The sequence below is a fragment of the Papio anubis genome, chromosome 13 (assembly GCF_008728515.1).
Source record: "Papio anubis isolate 15944 chromosome 13, Panubis1.0, whole genome shotgun sequence".
Taxonomy (NCBI): domain Eukaryota; kingdom Metazoa; phylum Chordata; class Mammalia; order Primates; family Cercopithecidae; genus Papio; species Papio anubis.
The window spans coordinates 4,357,321-4,371,769 of record NC_044988.1 but is presented as its reverse complement, the minus strand read 5'-3'; the positions used below and the strand labels follow the sequence as shown (position 1 = coordinate 4,371,769).

Below are 14,449 nucleotides of genomic sequence, written 5' to 3'. Positions count from 1 at the left end.
AACACTAACCCCCTCTGTGCCTGCTGTGTCTACAGGCTTACCCAGGGCAGTTCTGAGCCCTTCTAGGACTCGGAGCAGCCTTTGGCTGGAGTATTGCCATGAGTTCATCAACAAGAGTCCAGTTTCGGCTCTCAGGAGTGTGTTCACCTGTTTCCTTCTGGGCTGTGCTGAGTCTTGAGACACAGCACCAGGCCAGGCTCGTTCAGGTACACAGAGGCCCTCCGAGCTCTAATGGGGAGAGTTGTCAGAGCCTGCAGCTGGAGCGCATATTTCTGGGGATACCATGCATTAGAACTAGTGCCTATGACCTCCTCTTCACTTTGTGACCTAGGGCCTCACAGGATGAACTCTGCAGAGGCCTAAAGGTTTTGAAATTGAGAAGGAAAATCTACCAATAATTTTTTTTTTCTAGAATGAAAACAAAACATGAATGATTGTTAAAATGATTAAAGAGAGGCAAGAACAGAGCCAATGAAAGGGAAAGAAAAAAATGACAAAGCTAAAGGCCAATTTAGTAAGACTGCCTCTCTTGAAAACCCGTAGGGGTCTCCTGACATGCACCACATAAACCCATGCTCTGTGTGTGGGGTATGTTTCAGTGTGTGTATTGTGGTATGGGTGTGGTGTGGTGGGGGTGTGTGTGAGGTGGGGTTTGTTGGGGGTATGTTGTGTGAAGTATGCGACGTGTGCATGGTATGAAATGTGTGATGTGTCTGTCCCATGTGTTTGCGAGGTGTGCTTATGTAATCTGATAGCAACATAGCATATTGGCGAACAGCTCATTCTGGAAGCTCCCCTTGCCGGTTGTTCTCTTGGGGTGAAGCAGCCTTGGTGTTGGGTCACAGGAAGGAAGGCAGGTCGGCTCACAGGAAGGCCTGTGCATGGTAGTGGTGGTTGTGGAGATGATCCTGTATGTTCTGACACTACTTCTGGAAAAGCTTCTGGAAGCTGAGCTGTGTTGGAGATCACAGGATCGGGGTGGAGGCGGTGCCTTAGATTGTGCGTCCAATGACAGGGTATGCTTCGTGATGGAGACTTTATTGGTTTTATATCTGCACCTAAAAGTATTGAATAAAAACAAATAAGCATGTATTTATATATACATGTATGTCTGTTTTGACTTGATGGACTTTAAAGCATTTGGAGTGTTTGAAATATTTCTTTAACATCTAAACACTAAGATATTCAAATGTAAATGAAAGATATTTGCCTAATGAGAGCAGTAACATTTTTGTAAAAGGAAAATTTTCAGTGACTGCCTTAACTTGTACCCCAGCTCTGCCCGACAGGCTTCACATAAGGGGACACTATCTGGAGTTGGCTCCAGAAGGGCTTGTCACAGAGCCCTTGCCATGAGGTCTTGACTCAACATGTTCCTATAGGTAACTCTGTTACCTGACTTGTCAGGTATTGAAATGTGTTTAAGCATTTTTTTTCTGTTGCTGAGAAACTGTGTATCCAAGTTTCTAACTCCTGGCGTTTTTCATGACATTTTAAGAGATTATTGTATTGCCTGACTATATTTAGACTCAGTGGAACTGGAGATTAGCCAGTAATACCTTTAACTCTGTCCTGCTTTTGGACTCTTCAGAATGCCTTAGGTATTACTTTAGAGAAGACAAGCCCAGATAGATTAATGTAATTTGGGTAGAATTAATATGTTGAAGATCAAATTAGAGTTTATGATAGCATCCTGGTCTCCGTACAGCCACTGGCCTTGGAGTGGGCCGTGTACTGGAGTGTGTTAGCCAGGGACGGTGTCTTTGCCCATGTGTAGCAGCACTGGGCAAGGGACCACACCAGGCCCTGCTTTGGTTCTGGTGTTTATTCAACTAGAGTGAACCACTTGTTAATTATAAAATGCACACCCAGATTTCCGGATTTCCCTATTGGGTTGTTACCTCAGTGCAGTTGATGAGATTTTAACATTCTACTGTGCAATATGGATTGTTTTTGTTTTATTTCCTCGTCATTGTTTTTTCCTTAATTTATGGGGAAATCAAGTGGGAAAATGTGCATGTTTATGTATTTGTAAGAATTAATTGACTAATAGTAAAACGTCTGTGGATAAAAGGTATTGTTTCTGTATTATATCAACTTAGAACTTCTTGTCTTTTTTGAAGCGAAATGTTGGATAACTTTACACTCTGTCTGAAGTCTTGCTGAATAGAATTACTGTGTGCTGGCATCATCTGGGACTTCAAAACTTGGAATATTTACATCTACTTATGTTTTACTGGCCAGTCTTAAAAATAGAGTTTAATAGTTACATTTGTTGAAGTGGAAGGTTTAGTAAAGTGGCTACTGCATGCAAATTATTTCTCAAATCTAATTTATGAGGGTATTTATCCATGTAGAAAGGGATTAGCTGTCCAAATTGGATTTTGTGTGTTAAAATAATTAGATAACCACATACTTCTGTGAATTACACTAATTGTTAAAACTATTTGTAGATATAAAATATTAAAATGGATTTTGTCTAACATCTTGATTTATACATACTAATTATATGAGAAAATCAAGTCATGATTTGATTGGATGAAACTTATTTGTGGCCTAACTGAAAATCTGAATGAGCCATTAGTTGCACAGAATAGAGGGGCAAACAAAATACCCACAAGGACTTGATGATTGGTGGTTTTGCTAAGGAGAGAATATATTGTTACCTGAGAGGCCAATCTTCAGACCAGTTACTAGAGCTGCTTGTTTTTGTTAAGACTGAAAGTAGGTGAATGATGCATGAATGTGTCTTTTCTGGCTTTTTTTTTTCTGTAGTCTCACCAGTGATCATTAAAGAATGGGCAGCTTACAAAGGGAAGTCTCCTCAAACCCCGGAACTGGTTGAAGCTCTTGCCTTCAGGGAGTGGACCTGCCCCAACCTGAAGAGGCTGTGGTTGGGCAAGGCGGTAGAAGACAAGAACCGCAGGATGAGGGCCTTCCTGGCCTGCATGAGGTCGGACACCCCAGCCATGCTCAACCCTGCCAACGTGCCCACTCACCTCATGGTGCTCTGCTGCGTCTTACGGTGGGTGCCATGCATGGGAACTGGGACCTGGGTCCCAGCCAGGTGTAAGGGCCGTGACCACGGTATCAGATGAGTTCGAGAAAGGATGTAAAGTTTATTCCTGATCAATCATGTTGTCTCTTGAAATTTATCCTCATCCTATATTTATATATGTGATAGAAGTGTAGGTTATGTAAATGCAAAATATATTTTAATTTATATGATACAATATGTTTCTAGGTATATTTCGTAAGCATGTATGGTATGTAAATATTATATAATGATTTTAAATATAGTTTATTGTTTAAATATTGAAGATTTTGAAGGCTATAAGAGGGGGATTCTTGTTATATATTATTTGGAGTTCTTCTGTAGGGAAAATGTGCCACTTCTTCCCCCTTCATTTATTTAATCATTTACAGTCACACATTGCTTAATGATGGGGATACATTTTGAGAAATGTATCATTAGGTGATTTTGTCATTGTGTAAAACATCATAGAGTATATTTACACAAACATGATGGTCAGTATTTGTGTATCTAAATGTGAAAAAGGTACAGTCAAAATATGGTATTATAATCTTATACCATTATATATGTGGTCCGTTGTTGACCAACACGTTAGTGTGGCACATGCCGTATTTATATCAGTATGGGCTCCTTTCCTCTTTTTAGAGGGTCATAATCAATTCACTTGGGGTTATATCCAGCTCTGCCTTATCCTTACATTGTCCCACACTCTGGCCTTGGGAGCTCTCTTAGGTTGACCCGTGTGACACACAGCGTCCTCTTGTTTTGGGAGAGCTTCCTTGCTTTTTTGCCCTACGAGATGCTTCAGGCACTTTTTGTGTTTCCCTGCCCCAGCGTCAGCCATGTCTCCAAAGAGCAGCCCTGGTTCCTTGTCATGAAAAAGGTGTCTGGAAACCAAGGTGTGGGTGCTGGTGTGGTCCTGCTGCTGGGATGTCTTTGTGTCTCTGCCCTCACAGCCCACAGCTCAGGTGTATGGGTAGATACTGTTGATGTTTTGAAGTTCAATTGAGTTGGGATGCATACTGGATGTTCCTTAGGTTTTGGAGTTGATTGGTTTGGTTTGGTTTTAAAAGAACCTCAAACATAGAGAAACGTTGCAAGTACAACACAGAAACTTTTTTTTAACTTAAATACTTTACTGATTTTCTAACAATTGATGGCATTTTACTTCATAACCACCATAGAACCATTAAAATCAATCCACAGTGATGCTATGGTCCATTCCACCCTTCAGAGCTGTTAGGCTTGTTGTCCCAACAGTGTCCTTTATGACAAGGAACCTGTTCCTGTTCCAGGTTGTCTCTGCTTTCAGGAGTGATGCCCTGCCTGGGGATGCACACCTCCTTCTGTCCCGTTAGGCAGGACACTGGCTCTGAGGGTTTGGTGCAGGGTGACTGTGGCTTCTCCACGTGGAGCTGCTCTCACCTTTTGTAACCATCTCATGTGGAAGTGCTTGGAGGCCCTGTAAAGGTTTCACTCCTCAGACAGCCAGCACATTTTTATCAGCATGGACTCAGAGCCTCCTGTTTCTCTAGGGTCCTTCAGCTCACTGCACCATCATCTGTTTTGATGTTCCCTTTGTCACCTTGCAAACTGGCCTGCATCATCTTCTCTGAGCACCTCCTTTCTTCTCCACAGATGTTCTGCTTGCCCCTGTGTCTCCCTGCCTCAGCCCTGGGATCCCCATTTCTCCAAGCAGCCCTAGTTCCTCCAAGTAGGGGACGGCATTTAGAAGCCAGGCTCTCAGAGTCGGAGGTTCCGTACTGCGGGAACTTTGCCGCCCTGGCCCTCCCAGTGCAGCATGGGAGGATCCACCCTAACATTGCTGCTGCATATTCCTGTATCTCATTGAAAACAGTGGATTCACCCCGGTCCTCCCAAGCTGGCACAGTCCAGTGTCCCTCCCCGTGTTCCTAGGGTACGGTCTAGCATCCTGCTACATTCTTAGCTTCTGACTCTGGCAGCGAGAGGCTTGGCTGGGAAGCCCCATGGCCCCTTACGTGGTCAGGATCCCTGTGTGGCGCAGTCCCCATTGCCCCTGCTTCTTTTAGGGCCCGTCTCACCCTCTGGGCTGGCACTGCTTTTGTAGGCACGACTGACCATCCCTCCCCCTGGGTCCCAACTACCTGACTTTAGGAAGGGAGGGACAAAGCTTATTCATGTTTTTATTGCCTGGTGGTTCTTAAATTGATAACAAATGTTAAGGCCAATAACTTACTTAGGAAGACTCAATTAAATGGAGATTGACTTAGATCACAGTGTGTCAGCTGAACGTGATTTCCATTGAAGACTGACTGATGGGAAAGACTCCTTTTTTAAATTTTGTTTTTGAGATGGAGTTTTTTGCTCTTGTCGCCCAGGCTGGAGTGCAATGGCGTGATCACGGCTCACTGCAACCTCCACCTCCTGGGTTCACGTGATTCTCCTGCCTCAGCCTCCCAAGTAGCTGGGATTACAGGCATGCAGCACCACGCTCGGCTAATTTTTTGTATTTTTAGTAGAGACGGAGTTTCACCATGTTGGTCAGGCTGGTCTTGAACTCCTGACCTCAGGTGATCCGCCCACCTCGGCCTCCCAAAGTCCTGGAATTACAGACATGAGCCATTGTGCCCAGCTGATTCCTTCTTTATTTTTGTTTTTAGAGGCTTCTGGTTTCCTCTGATGGCACATTCAATTAAGGACATCAATAACAATATTATATTCATAGAAAGTTTAAGACTTTGGATTCTGTGAGATCAAATTAGCAATAATGAATTTGATTTTTTTTTGTATTTTTCTCTTCCAAGTTTAGTGTGATACATGGCCTTTAATCTAGCAGAGCACCTGACTGGCCACCATATACTTGACCTAAGGTACATACTGGGACCTTGAGTGAGGACACACTCTGGGGCCCCGCGGCTGTGGCAGAGGATGAGCTGCTATTGCACTATAGGAGACTAGGGTCACATCGTTTCAGCTTCGTGTTTAAGTTCATGCTCAGACTCTTGATGCCGTCCCATCTGCTGTATTTACTCTGCTCCTCCTGTGGCTGGTGCCTCGTGGCCTGCTGTGTGTGAGCACTGAGATGCACGGACAGGGAAGAGGCCATGCATGCAGCTGGTCCTCATGGCATTGCCTCCCAGCCCACTCTTCTGTTTGCTCCTCTCGATGCCTGGGGCCTGGCAGCGGAGTGCTGGCCCTTTCTCAGCAGTGATCCTGGAAACACCTGAGCCATCTCCTCAGCGTTGTTGAGATGGCCGTCAGCAAGACAGAAATGAATGGGTGCGACCATGCTCCAGTAACCTGCTCTTTACAAACACAGGTAGCCAGCTCATGGCTATAATTTTTTTATTCCTTTGTAGACTATTGTCAATTTCTTCTGGACACATGTTTCTTCATGATTAGAGTCAGGTGATGCATTTGGGGTGGAACCCCACAGAAGGGGTATGGTGGTCTTCTCATTGCTCCCTAAGGCAGTTTAGTTTTTGCTTTTACTAGTGATGTTAACATCGATCACTTGGTTAAGGTAGAGTTTGGGCATACATATATTTTAAGTGTTATACTAGGGCAGCAATTGGGATGGGCAGCGGAAGAACATCAGTCAAATCTCTAGAATCCCTGATAGCAGAGACGGGGGATGGAGTCTGAGCAGAGGTGGCTGCTGTGTGAGGGTGCAGGCTGAGGGCACAGAGCAGAGCAGGTCTTTGTTGGGGTTGCAGCATGGATAAAATAGACAAGGCTCTTGTCCAAAAGCAGCAGCTTATGTTCTTGTAGGAGCAATATGGCAGACACAAAGATGCAGACTGGGTTAGGTTTTAGAAAAACTTGACTTAAATCAGTAAATACAGTAACAGGGGTGGAGGGCATAAGGCTCCAGAGTGATGTTGGCGCCGTCAGTGTGTGCTCTAGAGGTGCGACCTGGGTGGTTGGAGGTCAGCCTGGGTGATGCAGCAGGCGGCCTGTGCTGGCTGAGGCCTGCTTCTGTCCTTTTGGAGCTCTGGGTTCACCCCAGCTTCCATGCTTGTAAAGGGCAGCGAGAGGAGATAGGGTCAAGGTCATTCAGCCTTAGGAGAGCTCCAGAACAATTTATGCTGCCCCCACCCTTCTGTGGTAAGGAAACGAAGGCTGCGGGAGGTTGCACAACTCCCTGAGGCCCTATAGCTGGCTATATTAGCCCATTAAATAACTTTCATAATCTGCTTGATTGCATGGAAAAGAACATGGAGAGAAAAAATTTCCAGAAATATCATAGGTAGATTTAGTAGTGTAAAAGGGATCTGAAAACATTCTAAATGCACAGGTAGGAATAGCACAAATAGAGAAGCTGACCAAGAGTTAAGTTCTCAGCCACTCTTACCTTGACTCTTAACCAGGATCTCTGTGTGTTGGTATTTTATATATGTATATGTATGTATGTATCTAGTAATTCATACTCTGTATCCAGCAAGGTGTTCAGAGGACCTACGATGAAAAGGGTCTAAACACTAACTCTGTTATAGAACACCAGATGGAGGAAATAGCAGATAGTCTGACCAACAAAATTGTTTGCTGTCCTGGCGAAGTTGAGTTCTGAGAGTCTTAGCTGCCAGGAAAACCAGGAAAGATCTTGAGAGAACCAATGTGTCTGCAAGACAGTCTTTTTCTGATTCAAAAAAAGAAAAAAATTTCTTTTTTTTTGAGACGGAGTCTCTGTTGCCCAGGCTGGAGTGCAGTGGCGCCATCTCGGCTCACTGCTAGCTCCGCCTCCCGGGTTCACGCCATTCCCTGCCTCAGCCTCCTAAGTAGCTGGGACTACAGGCGCCCGCCACCTCGCCCGGCTGGTTTTTTTGTTTTTGTATTTTTAGTAGAGGCGGGGTTTCACCACGTTGGCCAGGATGATCTGGATCTCCTGACCCCGTGATCCGCCCGCCTCGTGATCCGCTTGCCTCGGCCTCCCAAAGTGCTGGGATTATGAAATTGTAAAAGGAACCAATAGCCAGGGGCTGAGGTAGGGAAGACTGGGAGTTGTTGTGTAAGGGGAACAGTTTCAGTTTGGGAAGATGAAAGGAGTTCTGTGGATAGATGATGGTCATGGTCGCACAGCGATGTGAATGTGCTTAATGCCACTGAACTGTACACTTAAAAATGGCTTAAATGGCAAATTTTATGTGTATTTTACCTCAATTTAAAACATAAAAAGAAATGAAAATAAAAGGAACATAAAACATAGATATTTAAGGCAAAAAACATTGCATATAATCTTTTTGAGACAAAAATGGGAGGAGGGGACCTTCTTCATATTTGCTGTTTCTTGCATCCAGCCCTGATTAAAACTCAGTAAGACCAGGCCGGGTGCAGTGGCTCACGCCTGTAATCCTAGCACTTTGGGAGGCCGAGGCGGGTGGATCACCCGAGGTCAGGAGTTTGAGACCAGCCTGGCCAACATAGTGAAACCCTGTCTCCACTAAAAATACAAAAATTAGCCAGGTGGGGTGGCGTGTGCCTATAGTCCCAGCTACTTGGGAGGCTGAGGCAGGAGAATCACTTGAACCCAGAAGGCGAGGTTGCAGTGAGCTGAGATCATGCCACCGCACTCCAGCCTGGACCACAGAGCAAGACTCCATCTCAAACAAAACAAAACAAAACAATAAAAAAAACCTCAGTAAGACCATTGTATTTAAGATTTGTGGCAGTCAATCAATTGCAAAGGATGTGATTTTTGTCATTGCAAATATTGATGGTTTAATTAAATGAAACTTTCACATCAGTCTTTTATGTATCTCATCAAATATAAATACTATAGAAATGTAACATTCACTGTTCACCTTGAAATTGCATTTACATCCTACTTTTGCCACATTAATTTGACCATGATGTATATAAGCTCTCTGTGCCTCAGTTTCCCCTTCTCTAAATTGGGATAATTATTATTCCTGTCTCAGAATTTCTGTAACAGTAGATGAGTTAAAGTGTGTGAGGTGCTTAGACCAATGCCTTGGCACCTAGTGAGCACATAAACTTTCTGCTTTGGGCTTCAACTGAAAATATATCTCAGTGAGCTGTCTAGAACCTCCTCTACTTAGTTTGTGTTCCCATGGATGAATATTAATTAATACAAGAATGACTTAGTGCTCAGCACCAACTCTAACCCTGGGTTTTGTTAACTCAGATTTTAAGCACTGAGCAGACTTCGCAGATGGGAATGGAAAGAGCTTTGTTAAGCATGTCATGGTTCTCTGAACTCCTTTTGAATTATTTGCCAGAGATCACGTAGTAATCTATCATCAGAAGTTATTTTTAGTGATCAGCTGGCAACCTGATTAGGTCATCCTTCAAGTTTATTGAATACAAAGAACTGGGAACCATTAGACTTCAGAAAGGTTTATGACTAAGTCATTATAGTTAGCCCTTCACTTTTTCACACCCAGACACACTCCTTGGGGTTGTGCCTCAACCCCAAGGAGTGCTCCAGGGTGTTTGTGATTCAGGCAGTGCTGTTACTGAGAAGGGAAGGAGACTCCCATGTGGACCTGTTCCAGTTGAAAATTTGGAGATTGATTGTCCTTTAGCAGCCACTTCAGGGTGCACACATTTTGCTGTGGTTCTAGTGATGGTCCTACGCATTGCTTTTCTTGAGTCTGACTCCCACTCACCTTGTGTCACCGACCCCATCTTCGGTTGTTTACCTGCTCCACGGACCTGCAGCTGCAGAGTGGCCAGGCAATGGTCTTTGCTTTTCATCTCGGGATTTGTCTTTCTTATTTATACCTAGAGTCTGCCTCCTGGGTATCCTGGCTTGAACAAAAAAATGAATGAATCCTGAAAATTGGTACTTAGAATGTGCTTTCAGGGTTTAAATGCTTCACAAGAGTGAGGTTGTATCAAAAATCCCTGACCAGCTAGTTTTCAGTCTCCACAATTTAGTGTGCTGTTTTTAATTACTCTAAAGTAAAACATTCTGGTCATCCTGTTTTCATTTGTAATGGCATCATCAAATGAAAGTAGAAAAGTAGAAAAACTGAATAAGAAATCACATGAGTCTTCTTAGCTCACATCATCCGGAATTTACCTAGAACCTCCCACTGGGCTTGTCCATGTGACGGGCGACCACTCAGTAATCACCAGCCTTTCGTTTCTGCCTCTCACCAGGTACATGGTGCAGTGGCCGGGAGCACGCATCCTGCGGCGTCAGGAGCTGGATGCCTTCCTGGCTCAGGCGCTGTCCCCCAAACTCTACGAGCCTGATCAGCTCCAGGAGCTCAAGGTAATTTGTCAGCCTCATTGCATTGTCTTGGACAGTCTCGCTTTGGATTTTGGTGTAATACAGCTAACTTTCAACAGGCAGAATTGCTAATTCTTTAATTGCTTTAGTCCACTAAACTAATAATACTAATATGATAAGAACTTGATCAATCGCCTTCATGGCAAAAGGAATATTCCTTTCTAGTTATAGATTTGCTATCCCCAGTTTGGAAATGATTAGTCCCACTTTGTCAGAGAATGGTTTCCCCTTGTTTACCATTGGATGTTTATTCTTATTTATCACATCATGAAATAAACTTGCCTTTTATATTTTAGGGGGGATTCCAAACCCTGAGAGGGCTTGATCTTAAGAATTTTCTAACATCTAGCAAAGATTCTTTTTCTTATTTCATTTCACTGTTCCTAATTACAACTTTAGTTTTCTCTAAAAAATATTCTTTGCCCCTCTACTATTATAAAATCCCTTATAAAAACCACTTGAAGAACGATGTTACATCATCATTTCTATCCCCTTTTAAGTCAGCATTTAACATCATATTCCTTTTAATTTTGCCTTCTAGTAATTCCTTTTGTTCTTTGTTTTGACAATATTGATTTTTCTCCAAGTTGTCACCTAATTTTTCAGTGTGAATATCTTTTTCAATATACTTTCATTAGTTACCTGGTTCACATGGTTGTAATTGCTTTCTAATTTCCATATTAAATTTTAGAAAGTTCAAGACTTTTCAAAGCTAGTTAAATTAGTAGATCAGCCTTTTCAATGTATAGGGTTTCGTTTTTTTTCTTTGCCATCAGTTCTTTTGTTTTGTTTTATTTTGTTTTGTTTTATAGAGTTTGATTTGTAATCAGTTAATCTCTTTCCACAAAATTGCCTTCACCTTTAGATCTTTTTGGCATTCTTTATGAAGGCATTCTTTCCATGGAGGGGAATTTTAGGCTCACTTAATAGATTTTCAGTATTCAATAGTTGTTGCTTAATAAATTTCTAGTTTATCCTAAATTATCATGTTAAATTGAGTAATTTGATGTTAAGTGGCCCTCCTCAATTGTGTGGAGCTCACCTGAGACTTCTTATGACTTAGAAATAAGCTAAGTAAACAAACCAAAACTTAGGAGAATTCACTTCAAATTGTATTCTTTACTTTGTAGATCAAGCTTTTCTGTTTGTTAGACAGAAATTATTATTTTTAATGTTTTTGAATTTACGTTTCTGTTTTCAATGTTTGGTCAGGTGTCCCCGTCAGGCAGTGTGGCTGGTGCTAAGTCAGGTCCTTTCCCGTGTCCTCACCTGGTTTGTCTCATCACCACCGTCTTCGTCACAGACTGTGCTTCAGGGGGTTGGAGATACTTTTGCTAGAGTGTGGTGCCATCCCTCTACCTCTACTCCTGTTTCTCTTATATAGATTATTACATCAGTATTGACATCCCAGTTCTGAAAATCAGACCGCCAGGTATCAGGTATGCCCACTAAGCCTTATTCACCATCAAGTTACTTTTACTCAAAGTTCATCTTATATCCCATATCCTTTTCATTTTTGGATCAACACATAGGATATAACTTTTGAAAAACAATCACACTCGAAGCTTTCATTTTGGTTCTTTTGAGATCTTAGTACTTTCATGGTTTTCTCCTGGTTCTTCATCTAAAGCCAGACATTTGTAGAGATGTGCTCAGAAAGACATATGTATGTATAGTAAACTTCAGTCTGACTCATCGATCCTCTGGGTCTTGCTTGTCTGGAGGTCGACAGTTCCCTTTAATAAGAGCAGCCTAAGTGCTTCATTTTCATGATTAGTATAAATTCTGAAAGAGCTATAAGGAAAAATAGCATTTGTTGGGGGTAAAGGCAGTTATTTGCTTTTTTGTTTTTTAAGATTGAAGATCCTCTCAGCTATCATCAGATTGAGAATTGATAGGAATGATCATTATTTAAATGCTACAAAAATTCCTATGCAGAGCTGAGGGTTCCAAAATTCAGTGATAGAAAATTAAATTCTAAAATTGCCTTTTCGTTTGACCATTAAAATTTTTTGCAATATCAAAAGCAGCAACAGTGCTTTGTTGTAATACACCATTTCATGGTTTGTGATATAGTCAACTCTTGAATGTTAACTGGTGTGTCTGGGCCTGCTACCCAGTTTGTGGATTGCCCAGACCCTGTTTCTCTTCTCCCATTTATCACCCACTCTGTGGTTGGCCATCAGAGGAGGAAAAGAGGAAGGAAAAACCCAGTGCTGACAGTTAGGACTCTTGTTAGCTTTTTCTGATGGGAGGTTTGGTGGGAAAAGACATTGAAACCATTAGTTACAATGAATTTTTAAGAATTTCATCTCATCCATGCTTTCTTCGTCCGCCATGTCCATGAATAATTGAGAGTGTTCCATGTGGCTCCTTGAATACCTGTGACAGTGATTGATGACCCTCATTTTTCCTGTTATATTTTTTAAGCCCTTCTCCTAGGTTACCAGCATGAATGTAATTAAGGTAAAATTAGCACTGACCCTGTGTTTTGAGGAGGGTGGGTAAAGGATGAGAAGGAACTTTGTACCATTATAGTATTTGTCCAGTATCTTTCTCCCTTGCCTTGACATCCCTATAATTGCCTTAAATTCTTTTAACAGTTTCACATGCCAAGTGCAGAATATAAAAGATGGAAAATGAAGAGCTTTAAAGACAGTATTAGGGGCGTGCAACATGTCTGTGATACGTGTAAGAATTATTTTGCATATAGGTAAATATGACAAATTGAAGTAAGAGTCTGTTGCCCAGTAATCAGATGTTGGACGAAGTAACTTTACTGGAATTTGGTTCTTGAGCTAATTGGTCAGAGAGATTAACTTCCATATTTGTATTTCCTATAAAGTCAGAATTTTTTGTCTGTATTTCTCTAGTTGAGGAACTTTGGATGATGTTGAATATTTTATCTCAGTTGATAGAATGAGGTTAGAATGTGAGTATTGCAGCCATTTTTATAATCAAGCATTCAGATTTGGGTTCTCCCAATTACCAGCTCTGTGACCTTGAACCCTCTGGGACCCGTCTGTACAAGGGAGTACTCTTTAGAGGGCCTGTGTTCTTTGTTGTTTAGAGATGGCAATGAGATAATGAAAAAGCAGCGCTTGATACATATTTCTTTTTTTTTTTTTTTTAAGACGGAGTCTCACTCTGTCGCCCAGGCTGGGGTGCAGTGGCCGGATCTCAGCTCACTGCAAGCTCCGCCTCCCGGGTTTATGCCATTCTCCTGCCTCAGCCTCCCGAGTAGCTGGGACTACAGGCGCCCGCCACCTCGCCCGGCTAGTTTTTTGTATTTTTTAGTAGAGATGGGGTGTCACCGTGTTAGCCAGGATGGTCTCAATCTCCTGACCTCGTGATCCGCCCGTCTCGGCCTCCCAAAGTGCTGGGATTACAGGCTTGAGCCACCGCACCCGGCCGATACATATTTCTTAAGTTCCCCATAAATATTAAATATTATTATTTATATAACTAACATTTAGGGAAAGAAAAACACCACATAATGTAAGTTTTAAAAATTGTCAAAGGAAGCAAATTTACACCGCAATGAAGATTTTATTCAGATTGTTTATGCAAGCTCTTATTCTAAGAACTTTTCTCTGTTAGATTAATGCTAATTGAACTGTTAATTATCTTGAAACTATAAATATCTTTTAAAAAATTCTTAAAAGTATAATCCTTTAATGTTAAGGCCATTTAATACACACACACACACACACACACACTCTCTCACACACACACTGTAGCCTTGCTATATTCTTCCTGTCAGCAAATGTGGAGATTAATAGTTTTAACTAGGGTGCTTCTGTGCCGCATACATCTGCTGCTGTTTCTTAAGTTTGGCATGCAGATAGCCGTTTGGCGGATGAGTGGTTTTGAGTTACATTGCATGTGATCATCACCAGCCCGTTCCTAAGAAACACCTGCAGGGGCTGGGCGCTGGGGCTCATGCCTGTAATCCCAGTACTTTGGGAGGCCGAGGCAGGCAGATCACATGAGGCTACGAGTTTGAGACCAGCCTGGCCAACATGGTGAAAACCCAACTCTACTAATAAAGTACAAAAATTAGCCAGGCATGGTGGTGCACATCTTTAATCCCAGCTACTAGGGAGTCTGAGGCAGGAGACTCGCTTGAACCCGGGAGGCAGAGGTTGCAGTGAGCCAGGATTGCGCCATTGCAC

At 42.4% G+C, this 14,449-nt stretch overlaps 1 protein-coding gene across 4 annotated transcripts in view; it reads left to right on the top strand.

The window, feature by feature from the left end:
• Positions 1–14,449, top strand: part of FAM120A (family with sequence similarity 120A) — a 115,162-nt gene that overhangs the window by 89,303 nt on the left and 11,410 nt on the right. For all 4 annotated transcript variants that reach the window (XR_002517709.2, XM_009189207.4, XM_003911994.4 and 1 more), the window contains exons 11-12: positions 2,776–3,025; positions 10,142–10,256. Coding sequence is in view for 3 of the 4 variants with exons in the window: in XM_009189207.4 (XP_009187471.2) it covers positions 2,776–3,025; positions 10,142–10,256 (365 nt within the window). In the remaining variant the exon portion in view is untranslated. The remainder of the gene's footprint in view (positions 1–2,775; positions 3,026–10,141; positions 10,257–14,449) is intronic.